This window comes from Armigeres subalbatus, chromosome 2 (assembly GCF_024139115.2).
Source record: "Armigeres subalbatus isolate Guangzhou_Male chromosome 2, GZ_Asu_2, whole genome shotgun sequence".
NCBI lineage: Eukaryota > Metazoa > Arthropoda > Insecta > Diptera > Culicidae > Armigeres > Armigeres subalbatus.
Window position 1 is genome coordinate 87,599,565 of NC_085140.1, and position 14,434 is coordinate 87,613,998.

The 14,434-nt window shown below is 37.6% G+C and overlaps 1 protein-coding gene across 16 annotated transcripts in view; it reads right to left on the reverse strand.

Moving 5' to 3' along the window:
* LOC134209758 (guanine nucleotide-binding protein G(q) subunit alpha) overlaps window positions 1-14,434 on the reverse strand; it is a 94,984-nt gene that overhangs the window by 14,075 nt on the left and 66,475 nt on the right. For 12 of the 16 annotated variants that reach the window (XR_009978778.1, XM_062685796.1, XM_062685795.1 and 9 more), the window contains 6 exons: window positions 11,950-12,134; window positions 11,366-11,520; window positions 11,029-11,157; window positions 4,276-4,405; window positions 4,054-4,207; window positions 3,603-3,710 (listed from right to left, as the gene is read on the reverse strand). Coding sequence is in view for 15 of the 16 variants with exons in the window: in XM_062685796.1 (XP_062541780.1) it covers window positions 3,603-3,710; window positions 4,054-4,207; window positions 4,276-4,405; window positions 11,029-11,157; window positions 11,366-11,520; window positions 11,950-12,134 (861 nt within the window). In the remaining variant the exon portion in view is untranslated. Of the gene's footprint in view, window positions 1-3,029; window positions 3,324-3,602; window positions 3,711-3,864; window positions 3,973-4,053; window positions 4,208-4,275; window positions 4,406-4,988; window positions 5,118-11,028; window positions 11,158-11,365; window positions 11,521-11,949; window positions 12,135-14,434 lie in introns of those variants that run through there. The other 4 variants (XM_062685797.1, XM_062685784.1, XM_062685782.1 and 1 more) reach the window with 4 other exon arrangements.

A 14,434-nucleotide genomic window follows, 5' to 3' on the forward strand; every position in this document is an offset into this window, starting at 1 on the left:
GAATAGACCATGTCGCAGAGAGGTCAATTTGGGGTGCATGCATCATTCTTGATACCAGTCGTGCAGAGGGAAGCAGGCGCGAAGTCGACCCTTCCCACCTTCCGAGGACATAGGGCGTGGTAAGGCCACCTAGAAAGCCGACAATGCGCTGGCACGATACCATGGTGTTCTTCTAAAAAAGCGAGTCACGATGTTAGATGCTGCAAGGACACGCAGCTAACCTCGAGGGTGCGTTGTGCACTGCCCCCCCTTTGAAGCATTACCTTCTGGTTGTACCGAAGGGACGATGGGCTTAGCGACAATGGAAACGGTTTAGCGGGTCAGGGATGTAGTCCTGCCTCCCTCGTTTGCTGTTGTAGGTGGTCCCTAACCGCGCACATTCATACTCAATGAGTATTACTCAAGCAATGGCGGTCGTAGAAAGCTTTCAATTAATAAATGAGAAAATGTCAATAGAATACTAATTTGAAAAGTAGACCGTTCCAGTTGGAATGTAGATCCATAGAAGAAGTAGAAGAAAAAGAATCATTCAACACCTTTTCCGCAGTTTCCAACAGATCTCATGATCTAATGGGTCTGTTAGATTTAGGTTTTTTCGCTTTACTACTTTTGTTTTAAAGATAACTTTTATTTGTCTCCATAAAGATGGAATATAGTTGACTCTTAGACTTGTCCTAAAAATCTCAATTTTTTTTTTATTCCTTTATTTATTTGTTTAGGCACTCTGTGTTACTTAACCGCTACTGTGCCGAGATCTACTGTGGTATTCTGCTTTGCAGAATCCACACAGAATCTATTTTTAGATTTCCATTGCCATTATTGTTGTCGTTGCCAGTCCATCTCACCGTGAGTCCATTGTGTCCGTTTGTCCATGTCGTGTATGCAATGATCGTTGCATTGTTCGATTGCCATTTTATCCGGGTACGTTGGAGGAATGCCTCCGAGAAGAACAAGTGTCAGTCGTCATCAGGCATCCATGACGATAGGCGCGTCTCCCAGAACGCTACCGCATGGGCTGCGCATCTGGCGATTGACGAGGGTTTGGTGGAGGGGCTGGGAATCGAACCCATGACCATTCGCATATAAGGCGAACGTGTAGCCAACAAAAATCTCAATTATTGGCGAAATCAGCACTGCTTCGCCGCTTTGAAGCATTGCTAAAAATATTCCGTCCGATCCTGCAGATTTATAAGGCAAGTTATATTGTGACTGCATTTGCTACCCTGGCTTCCGTAAAGATTTTGTCCGTCAAGGCAACGCACGATACAAAACCGATAGCAACCAATCATGTCCTTGATGGTCCGTACACAATTATTTTTTTTACCGGGACCTCAAGAAATTGTTGAACTTTTACCGAGATACGCACAGCCGTGCCCCAGCAAACATGTTTTTGCTGAGATTTCTGTCAAAGTTGCTAAAAATCAGCAAACAATTCCAACTTACGAACGTCATTTACGCCGGGATATCAGTTTTTATTTTGCTGGGCAGACGGCTGTGCGAATTTTTGCCGAGCTGCAGAAATAAAAACTAAGTATGTAGACGTAGGGTGGCTCAAATTAGTATGGGAAAAACTTTTTTCATTTTTTTAATGGGCCGCCCTCTTATTCGGTTCTGTTTGATGCCCTGATGCTCTGAACAAAATTTCAGCCAAATCGGTCAACGTTTTGGCGGTGCTAAACTCGTTCTAAGTTTATATGCAAAAATGTATACAGAAGCATCCAAAAACAGTAAATTTCAGCTGGACTACACAACTTACGATGAAGAACTATGATACTCATTCAGATTTTGAAGAATTTAATACAGAATGTTATGCAGGAAACCGCGAGAAGATTAGAGTTTGCCCGACTAAGTTATTAGCATTTCTCAGAAGTGGGGTTTGAGCAAATTTCGTTTCTTTTACCTTTGAAAAGAAATAAATTCACCCCTACAACGCTCCAGTGAAATGCTAATATCTTTGCGTAATAAACTCTAATCTTCTCGCGGTTTTCAGCATAACATTCTGTATTTAATTCTACAAGAACTGAATGAGTATCATGATTCTTGATCGTAAATTGTGCCGTCCAACTGCAAATCACTTTGGATGTTTCTGCATACATTTTTCCATATAGACTTCCAACGAGTTTAGCACCGCCCAAACATTGACCGATTCGGCTGAAATTTTGTCCAGAGCATCAGGGCATCAAATAGAACCGAAAAGGAGGGCGGCCCATCAAAAAAATTGAAAAAGTGTTTTTTGAGCCACCTATGTATACGATTTGCGACTCCAGTTTTCCCAAACCAGAAAATTTTGGTTTTTCGAACTGTTCTGAAGTTCATATCAAATGCCCTATCATGTCCGATACAATTCTGACACAAGACAACCATGTCCGTTCTAGTATCAGGAGCAAATGCATATGATTTACCACTCAGTTTCACGCAAAACGGATGTTCAAGGGTCTCCACCCACATTGTTCTGACGCTTGGCTCAATTGCTCTACCAAGTCAATTATGCATGATACAAAACCGACAGAAACCAATCATGTCCATGCAGCTTCCTAAAGCCCATCTGTATGATTTGCATCTCAGCCTTACCCAAACAGTATTTTTGGGATTCTTCAAACTGTTTTGGAGTTGATGTGATCAACTGCTGTGCCAGGTCAAGTACGCTTGAAACCTAACCTACAATAATTACTGCATTCCTACATATCCGCAACACAATAAACGTGATTCTTTATTGTGAGCTGAACAATTATTTCGAACTTTATATAATGGGGATAATTGCAGATATTAATAGAGTTTCGTTTAAAAGAAACTATTAAAGGCCGCCTTCAACAATGCTAAATTGGCTTCAATACCAAAAGTCTTCTAGTTAAAATTGATAAACAAACTGTTCAAGCACGAGTCGCTTTTTTTCTATATTTGATGCGAGATATTATTTTAAAACGGAAGATACTTAATGACTAAGTAGTCGCGATCACGTTCATCATTCCAAGTTATATTCGAAATAATCAGTTAATAAAGAATCCAAAAACCAAAGAAACCAACACAAATGTTATTTTGCTAATATGTTTTTATTCGAAACCTGTGTAAATGAATCAGATGATTGATTCCACGTGCGAAATAACGCTAACAATACACTATCAAATTAGTCTAATCCGTAATTTGATTAACTCTCTTGCAACAAGTACGAATGATGCAATAATATATATGAACAACCCTGCACTGAACATATGGAATAGATATTTTATGAAAAACCCAGAATTATGCCAAATTGAATTCCTTCAACGCGGTCTGCATAATCGTATCCTTGACGGCACAGAATACGAGCTTAATGTTTTCCGTGTCTGTTGGTGAATCGCCAAAAGTGGAAGAAACGAAAACAAAACGTAAAACGAATGACCACATATTAGTTAATTTTTTATTGAGAATAACATAGTTTTGGTAAAACCGACACTACCGAAAAGCGATCAACTGAAGCATTTTCCCCTAGGTTTGTCAAATCTAGTTGATTGTGGTGACAATTACGAAAACGACAAAATGTTAATACGATATGGTTATAATGCGTACAGTAAATGGATTATGATGTGTGTTATAGAAGGTGATGATTATGGTAACTAGCTTACCTGTTGCGCATGTGAAATGCGAGTAAATAATCTTTTCCGAATCTGGATTCAAGTCTACAAACATGCGGAGTATAAATTCTCTGGCAGCTATTGCGTCTCTTTGTGGTCCTGAAAGGGCAGTAAATTGGACAAAAGCCATAAGATGCAGGACTAGCGATACGGATGAATCAAAAGGTACAATTCTAGCAAAGATACGATTCTAGCGCGCGCATTTCTAGGCATTTAGAGCACTGGCAATATTGAAAGAAAATAGTTATTTGACCTGTAGCGCAAGTGAAATGAGAATAGCACATTCTGTCCGAATCCGGGTTTTCCCGCAGATACACTTTAAGAATGAACTCTCTCGCCTTGACATCATCTTGTTTCGGTCCTATCGCGTGCGTTTTGTATTTCGTTCAGAGATTATTTTTCCATATTATTTAATATTTTGTGTCATGAAGCAAGCACTTACCATCGTACTCTGGGAAGTAGTCTACCAAATGTGAATACATAATCTTTTCCTCCAGCAGATCCTTCTTGTTCAAGAACAGGATTACTGACGAGTGCTGGAACCATGGATACGTGATGATGGTCTTAAATAAAGCTTTCGATTCCTCCATACGGTTCTGCAAATGTGGAAAGTCAATAAAGATTAGTTCACACCCGTTTCATCTGATAGCAAAGGAATTTATACCTCATTTTCCGATTCGAACAGAATCTGATCGTATTCGGATAGCGCCACTAAGAAGATAATTGATGTCACATTTTCGAAACAGTGAATCCATTTCCTTCTTTCAGATCTCTGTCCTCCGACGTCGACCATTCTATTTTGGAAATAAAGAGGGGATCGTCAGAATAATTCAGCAGATTAAGTATGGATAGAAATGAAAGTAAAAATCAAGCATATTAGTAAGCTACGCAAATAACAAGAACCAAAGCTTTTATTACCACGATGAAATAAAAACAAAATGAACCAAGCATGTTAATGACGAAATCAACGATCAATTGTGATGCGAATATGATGTGTAATAATAGATGAGTCTTAAATGTAGATAACGAAGCATACTTTTTATGAGTTCATGGAATTCGGGGACGATGTACACAGGAGGAATCTGACACTATACAATACTTTCACACACATGAACTTAAGCGCAAACCTGAAGAGTTTCTAATGTTTAACCGGTGTTATGTCAAAGAGCAGAAAATATTCAACTAGCACCACCGTTATAGCACCATCAGCGAAAATCCTACACATTTAGTTCCCGGTTCCATACTGTGGCCTGATAGAAGGCTGGGCAGAATACTGGCAATACTATCACCGATTTGGACGAAGCTCTTTTGAAACAATCTAGCAATACTAACTTTTCGACCTTATTAGCAAGTAAGTGGACACTGCCAGCACTTTACCTAAAGATAATACTATCCAGATCGAACGGATACTCGAGTATTCCGGTGGTTGGTGCTCGAGCTCGCAGGATATCCTGCTCGGTCGGGAGGTACTCTTCGGCTTCAATTCGCGCCAGATCACTCAAGTAACTGTGTCATGTTGGTTGTGATGGTTGGGCGAAAGAACAAGTTGTACTGTAGATGTATTTGATTTGCGGTTGGGTTGAAATATATTGAACTGGAGGACGAAGAAAGGCAGTCGTGCAGCCGATTTTATGTTGGGATTTATTTCATTTGGATATTACTTGATCATGAAGGCATTCAAAGGTCAATATGATTTCGAAAATTTAACGGTGTCATATAATGAGACATTGTCCTGTATAGAAGCTCGACTAACATCAATGCACTATGGTCCACTGGTCCAGGATACAGATTTACGCGGAAAGATGCATTTTACGCCAAAACTATATGTTTTAGAAAAAAACTGTTGTTCTACAAAATTGTTCGAAATAGTAAAGCCATCATTATGGTGCAACCAAAAAATAGGGTGGCCCATCATATAAAAAAATGTTATATTCTGCAAAGTTGTAGCGCAGCTTATTCCAATCAATTTCGCTATAAAAACTTTTTCTGTAGCTCTTAAGTTGGCTGATTTAGAGCAATTTTATCTAATTGGATTAGGGTGTACCTCACAAAAACAGTATTTAGATTTCTCGAAAAAGTCGTCTTCAGGTGACTTTTAGAGCTCAGAAAAATGCAACTTTTGATGGGTAAATATGCTCAATATCTTCTACCGATGAAAAGTTATAATCATTTTTCTGTCAAAAATCCAAATCCAATCAATTTTGCTAAAAAAAACTTTTTCTGTGGCTTAGTTGGATGATTTAGAGCAATTTTACCTAGTTGGATTAGGGTGTACCTCACAAAAACAGTATTTTTGATCTACTTTTTTTGTTTTGGATTTCTCGAAAAAGTTGTTTTCAGCTGACTTTTAGAGCTCAAAAAAATGCAACTTTTGATGGGTAAATATGCTCAATATCTTCTACCGATCAAAAGTTATAATCGTTTTTCTCTCAAAATTACATTTTTTTCATAAGTTGATATCTCCGGTTAGGGCAAACCAAAAAAATATGTTTACACGGCATTTGAAAGAGAAATTCATATTCTTCATTATGTCAAAAAATTGGAGATATGTTTTTTTTTTATCTCAAGTTTTACCAATTTTACTAAAATTATGTTTTTTCAAAAAAAAATTGATATAACTCGACAATGGACGAAGATACAGACGATATTCTTATAGCAAAACACGCGTTTTGGAAAGCCCTAAAAGTCTTCAGAAGAAGACATTTATGAGAAATGAAAAATAAAAAATCTACAGCTTTAACACTTTTAATAAGTTTTATTATTATCATCGTATTGCAAGATTTACGAGAAAAGAAAAAAAATTGTTCTACAAAGTTGTTCTGGATACTCGGGCCCTTATTATAGAGTTACCGAAAAATAGGGTGGGTCAATTTATAAAAATGTGAAATTTTTATTTTTTTTATTTTGCGGAATATGGACATAAAATGTTCTACAAAGTTGCAGCGCAGCTTTTTCAAACAAATTTTCTAAATAAACTTTTTATGTATCTCTTAAGCTCACTTGTTTAGTGTAAATTTACTTACCAGAATTAGGGTGTCCCTCAAAAAATAATATTTATGATCTGCTCATTTCATTTTTCATTTTTCACGGATGTCACCTTCTGAAGACTTTTGGGGCTTTCCAAAACGCGTGTTTTGCTATAAGAATATCGTCTGTATCTTCTTCCATTGTCGAGTTATATCAATTTATTTGAAAAAACATGATTTTAGTAAAATTAGTAAAACTTGAGATAAAAAAATAACATATCCCCAATTTTTTGACATAATGAAGAATATGAATTTCTCTTTCAAATGCCGTGTAAACATATTTTTTTGGTCTGCCCTAACCGGAGATATCAACTTATGAAAAAAATGTAATTTTGACAGAAAAACGATTATAACTTGCATTTTTTTGAGCTCTAAAAGTCAGCTGAAAACAACTTTTTCGAGAAATCCAAAACAAAAAAAGTAGATCAAAAATACTGTTTTTGTGAGGTACACCCTAATTCAACTAGGTAAAATTGCTCTAAATCAGCCAACTAAGCCACAGAAAAGTTTTTTTTTAGCAAAATTGATTGGAATAAGCTGCGCTACAACTTTGTAGAACATAACATGTCAACATTCCAAAAAAAAAAAAAATTTCTAATTTTTTTTTAAATGATTTTATATGATTTTTTGGTTGCACCATAATGATATAAATATAGTTTTGGCGTAAAATGCATCTTTCCGCGTAAATCTGTATCCTGGACCATAGTGCAATGTTTTCTGATCTAGAACCTAGGTGAAGGATACCCGGATAAAACTGTACGGGTTCATTCACAAATAACATAACGCTAAAATAGATCATTTTCAACCCCTTCCCCTCGTAACGTGTTTTGTACGGAAGGTTTCTAAAATTTGTATGGGCCGAACGCTCTGACAGACACCCTCCCACCCCCTAAAGCGTTATGTAATTTGTGAATGGGCCCTACTATTGAATCAATAGTGTAAACAATAGATTTACCAAATAATGTACAGTATACCACAGAAAATATTGTTTTATTATGGTTGCTCATTAGGGTGGCTCAAACTAGTATGGAAATGTTTTTTTCAATTTTTTCGATAGGCCGCCCTCTTATTCTGTTCTATTTGATGCCCTGATGCTCTGGACAAAATTTCAGCCAAATCAATCATCGTTTGGGCGGTGCTAAACTTGTTGGAAGTTTATATGGAAAAATGTATGCAGAAACATCGAAACACAGTGATTTGAAGTTAGACGGTACAATTTACGATAAAGAACTATGATACTCATTCAGGTCTTGAAGAATTTAAAAACCGCGAAAAGATTAGTGTTTGCCCGGCGAAGTTATTAGCATTTCTCTGCAGTGGGGTTCGAGCAAATTTCGTTTCCTTCACCTTTGAAAAGAAATAAATTCATCCCTACAACACTACAGTAAAATGCTAATATCTTTGCCTAATAAACTCTAATCTTCTCGTGGTTTTCAGCATAACATTCTGTATTTAATTCTACAAGACCTGAATAAGTATCATGGTTCTTGACCGTAAATTGTGCCGTCCAACTGCAAATCACTGTTTTTGGATTTTTCTGCATACATTTTTCCATATAAACTTCCAACGAGTTAGCACCGCCCAAACGTTGACCGATTTGGCTGAAATTTTGTCCAGAGTATCAGAGCATCAAATAGAACAGAATAAGAGGGCGGCCCATCGAAAAAATTGAAAAAGTGTTTTTTGAGCCACCCTATTGCTCATATCGTATCCATAGTGTGGATAAAGAAGTTAACATAATACATTAAAGTTACTATACTTTAAATTGTTTTTTATTCGTTTCAGAACAGAAGATTTAATCATTTATTCACTTTTGAAAAATATTAGCCTCTTCGCGCCAGTTTCTGCAGTATGCATTATTTTTCCTAAAATTTCATTGTTGAACGTTTGTATTGGTTTAAAATAAAAATACACTTCAAGGTATTGTATTTGAAACATTTTGATCAATTATGTCTATAATATGTTTACCATACAATGTAGTATTGATTGACGAAAAAGTGTATGGAGAAATGTTAAATTTTGCATAGTTACGATACTTAAAAGCCCGTTTACTCTATTGCGAAAACTTCATTTACATTTCAGTAAATAACAATTCATTTTAATGTATTTCTATGGTTGCATCTACAATATATTCTATAGCAAATTTATTGTTTTGAGTGGTAGTGTTACAATACAATGTATTGTTTTTCTATAATATCTAATAAAAAAACACCTAATAAAAAATGTTCGACCGCATTAAGATATCGTAATAATACTAGTGTACCTACTAGTGTGCAAAAGTTTTCACGATAATATCTTGAGCTATTCATAAACTAAAACCAAATGATACGATTAAATAGGGACCATTTTCAACAACACAATTTTTAAAACCCTTATAATTTCCGACAAATCCCCTAACTCCACCTCTATCTAATTGTAAACATGCAACCGTTCAGCGTCCCAATCACGTGACTGACAGGCGACAGCATATTGATACTGTATCAACGCTGATTTTTTTTTTACGAAGCGCAAGAATTATCAAAGGATGCCCGACCAATAATTGTTTCCTGGAAACGATCGCAGCTCTAACTCGCTCAACAAAATTGATCTATGGTCTCATACTCACAATCACACACATATGGCTGGCTGGCACATCTACAGACTGAGTGACTGCTAGCACAGCCTCATTTTAGTAATAGAAAGACTGTATCGCAACTGTTGCAGCAGCAGCTTCCACAGTAGACATACTGATCCGGTTTCGATGGCGGTGGCATGCAACCGGGCACGTGAGTGGAGCAAAGCTGTCAAAGCAAATTAAAAATTGAGATGAGTGACTGCGGCTCGCGGGCCGGGCCAGCGAATGTGCCTCCGATTGTGAGTAATGATCAACGAATACGCGCTCAAATCATGGGTCCAAGTCCACTGTACAACAGAGCCGATAAGCTTTTACAGTGCTGTTGTCAGAAGAGATCTACTCGGTGTTAGAACGTCTGCCTAGGGTTGCGGTATCGTGATGGCGAACGTGGCCAGCAGCCGTATGTGCTTCAAGTGGCAAAGCGTTTCGCTGATATGATTATGATAGATGAGAGCGCCGCTATCCTCGTTATGGACACGGGGTGAAAAGCAAACACCCGGCGTATTATTATGGCGGGTTGGTTGCAAGCAGCAACACCAGAGCCAAGACCCATCAAGGCAACAGACATACTCACGCACATGTCAGAAAGCCAGGGAACAATTATGATTGAAAGTAAATGGTAAAAGCAGGCAAAACAAATATAATAATGTTGCGTGCAGTTTTTGCTGTTAAAACTGCACTATGGAAAACTTTTTCGGCCAAATTTTTGTCGGGTTCCGTGCCACGGACTTTTTGGGAATACTAACTGGAAGATAATTACAAATATTGGGAAATAAGCAAATGGAAAAAAGGCAACCAATTTTTCATAGAACAATCTATATTTCGAAGGAAAAAATAATGAAAAAAGCATTATTTTTAAATAGAGAAAATGACGGCTTTGGCAGGTTTTGTTCTAATATTGTCAGGGAGATTTTTGATGACCAAATTTTATGAAATTAGTTATAGAAAACCCCCTGACAATAATAAAACAAAATCTGCCAAAGCCGTAATTTCCCCTAAATGTCTTATTTTAAACGCTAATTTTGTTTCATTTATGAGAAGAATATATTTTCCATGGAACCCTTCTAGTTTTGTTTGGAAAATGTTCTAGTTTATGCAGCTAATTTCTATTTGATAATTTCCGTTGAATGCATAGAACTCATTTATGAAAATTTTGATTTTTATTAACAAAAAAATGCCTTAAAATAGACATGGAAGTCCTAAGCAAATTTTGGCTATTTACTATGTATGAAGACATTGCAAGAGACCGACACAAAACATCGTGGCTTACTAACAAACAATTAATTTATTATTCTCTAATATTCTAAATTGCCTGCTGAATCGCAAATCAAAGAGACTATTTTTATTGTCCACCAGTAATCCCAAAGTCAGCTTGGGAATTCAACCTAGTCAAGGAGTTAAGGAAGAACGCGAATGACCGGGTTATGAAGCGCAGACAGATGATAAAAAAATGTGACGAAAAAAAAACATATGTAATTGAATTAGTACAATTAAATCACCGATTCGGCATAACGCTATATTAACACAACATAAATCGAGGATGCGCTTGTAAACAACAACAAAAAAATATGTTAAAAATTGGTTATAGTGAATGCTGCGGATGTTTTTTTTATTAAATCACAAAAACCGTAAACAAAACGAAACCCAAGAGATGCAAACGAAACATTCTCCAGACAAAATCAAACGAAACACCACCATCGTAGAAGTGTTTGATGCAAGCGACACAGAGATATGAGAAATCATAACAATTGAGACGTTATTTATTCAGGCAAGGTACCTAAACCGAATCTCCTCTAGGTCGAAGGGATACTCGATAATTCCCGTCGTGGGCACACGCACTCTCAGAATGTCTTGCTCCGTTGGAAGATAGTCGGTCGCCGCCACACGGTCAATTTCCATTAGGTAACTGTTTATTGTGACGAAAAGTATGAGAGAAAAATTGAATTTACGGGAAAAAATTCGGTTACAATCGTTGACTATCATCGGGTGTGTCCTGTAATCTTTTCAAATCGTGATGCTGAAATTCTACTGCGGTACAGGTCAGGGTTAGTCCCTCCAGTTTTGTGGACAACTTACTCTACAAAAGGGAAGAATTGAACTCTAGGCATACGTACTATTTGGCGGAATCTGTTAGCTGATATTCTCTCCTCCTGTCGTAGCACTCCTGGATTCCCGCTTCAGCCCACAGGTCCTTGATTGCTTGAACGTACGGCGGTTCAAATGTGGTCACCGTTTCGAAGTCTACACTGCGTATCAGCTCCGCATGTTCCTAAAATGGCAAAATAGTGAACGTTGGTGATTACGATTGCGATCCCACCACACCCCCCATTGACGTAGCTAGGCAATTCTCGCATAACTTTTCAAAAGGACCTAAGTCACATTTTTTTCATGAATTAATTTGGGTATTGCAATCAACAGAACAACATAAAAGCTTTTGATTGCAGTATTCAAATTAATTCATGAAAAAAATGTTACTTAGGTCCTTTTGAAAAGTTAAGCGAGAATTGTTCTACTTATGTGTCATTGATACTTTTATAAAGTGCTGCCTGTGGCGTAGGATACTCTATTCGGCGTAGGCTCATCGAGAAGGAGCTGTTTGTTTATACAAATCATAAATTCTTAATTTGAAACCACAAACAGTGTATCGAAACCACTAGCTAGCTACGCCAATGCACTGCACACCCATCCCGACACTTACGATGTTCGCTGGATCACTGTACTGGATTTTTAGCAGGTCCATCGCCCGAATCATCGACTGCATTGCCATAAAAATATTTTGGTACACTAGTTTGATAAAGCCACGTTTGTCTTCGTCCGAGTAACCGCTACCGTGGATGATACGCATCTGTTTGATGAATGTCGATTTACCCGATTCACCGGTACCTGGTTAGAAGAGAATAGCATAGAGTAAAAGTTTTTCTTTAGTAAAAAATCGCCACAAATTCGGGAAGTGTTCTTCTGTTTTGGTTCAACAATTTTGCGCCCTATCGCCCCCTTCGGGAAACATTCTGATAAGCATTGACACGGAACGGATCGAGGGTAATCGCGGCACGGCAGCGGCAGCAACCAGTCATAAAAGCTCCTTCATTTCAGCTGCTGCGTTGCTTACCGAAGGAGATGAAACGCGCTGTGCCGGGACAGACAGGTTTCAGCAATCATCGCCTCGCGAGCTCCGTATTATCGCGAAGCGAGACATGGTGCGGGAGTATTTGGCTTATCAATTCGACTTCGTGTTTACACTTGAGTTGGCAGCATTCCGCGTACTTATCACTATTAATATGTTTCATTTTGCTTGAAATATTTTCGTTTTCCATTCTGAGCAGCCATTTATTAACTGGCAGTGTTTCTCAGAAAAGGTTTGCCATTCCGAAGCATGTAAACATGTCAAAACGGATAGATTCCTCCGACCGTAAAAGGACCCGTGTAATCGATTCTAAACCTTGAGTATTATTTCTGAGATCAGTGCAAATAGATTTTCTTTCGAGACAACGCTCAGCAGCCTCATTTATCGCCTATTAGTTAGTCGGCGCAGAAGTACGAACTTATGCGAAGGTGCCGTCATGTAGAAGTACCGGTACTCATATTCCGCCACCCTATAACGAGAAGCGTCTCAACTAAACAACAGCATGGTAAACAAATCATTAGCATACCAGCCACCGCCAGGTTGAATGCACAATATCGTATACTAATCGATTTCTCGTTGGATGGCGCTAATAAGCGGTTTATCCGAGGCGCAAACATGTGATATTGGTGTAGATGTAGGTACTCTGCACATCATGGCCGGGCAAATTTTTCTTGAAGAGGCAAAATAGTGTGTAGGTAATGTGGTGTCAAGTGATGCATATAAACAAAATCATGTGCGGCTGGAATACTGCCGACAGGTGACCTGAGCTGGAAGCGTTTTGAGGGATGCATAAACAACACCAATGTCAACTCGAATACAGTGGTTTTTGATGAAATCATACCGAATAGAATTGATTAATCACAGCGCACTTTTTCAAATTTCAAATAAACTAAAACTTATGATATTGCACTAATAACAAATAAGCGTTCTATGTATTAACATAACGAAGAAAGTATCAATATTCTTCTCATACATCCTTATTTAGTGGAAGCATGTAAACAGACACATAAAACTTGCCTATTTCTAAGATGAATCATAGCTATTCCATTCAACTCAGTAGTCAGTTTAATACATTCCACTTAAACTACATGCTTCAGGCATATCTCGAAAGTGTCATTGACATTGAGAAAGGGACTGTTCAATCAATTATGCAGAGTATAAACATGTTTGTGGCTTCTTCTTAACAATTTTACAATGAAAAACTGACTCTTAGATGATCGTTTGAACATATTTGTCAAACTTAGATCAGCAAAAAGCAAAAATAATTAGCGCGTGTTTAGACGCCCTTGAACTAAATCGAGGTTAACAGTCAATCAGGCTCAGCGAAGGTAAGGTAAACTAAAGCCGATGACATACTAACTGCAGGAATTGTACGGGAAAAAATATGTTCCCCGAAATGAGAACATAGTTCATGATTTCATAAATCCAGTAAACTTTCATGGTATGAAAGTACATCATGAACTTATTTCGTGATTTCAGGAATTTAGATCATGATTTTATAAGTTATGTTTATGTAACGTATCCAATGCGTTACGATTAAAAAAAAAGACAGGCAGAATCACAGTTTTCGACCAGAGGTCGCACAGACTGAACACTTAACATCTAGCATTAGACAACAGACAGGACATTCACCTTAAACCCAATGGACAAGTGGAGAATTTTCCGCTTTACGAAGAGTTTATTCTTTACCAGGGCAGTAATCGAACTCACACTCCACAGCACATGCGTCTAGACAACTTACCGTACGGCCATAAAAGAAATCCTTTTGTGCCGGACGCATTCGCTCTAGCACATTTGCGTCAGTCTGTTATCAAACTAACTTTTTTTTTAACTAATTTTATTTGCTAATTATCTAATACATGCATTCATCTCTTAGACTAGGTGTTCCGTGTTTTCTTAACACTATCATCCTTATTTGCTATGTTATATTTTTAGTTATTATTAATACATTTCAATTGCCTCTGACAGTTAGAATTTTTCCTCTGGTTGAATTGAACCATGTAGGAATTATAATGTTTTCAACTTAAACTAATCTTAACCACTAAGTGTACAAGGAGTT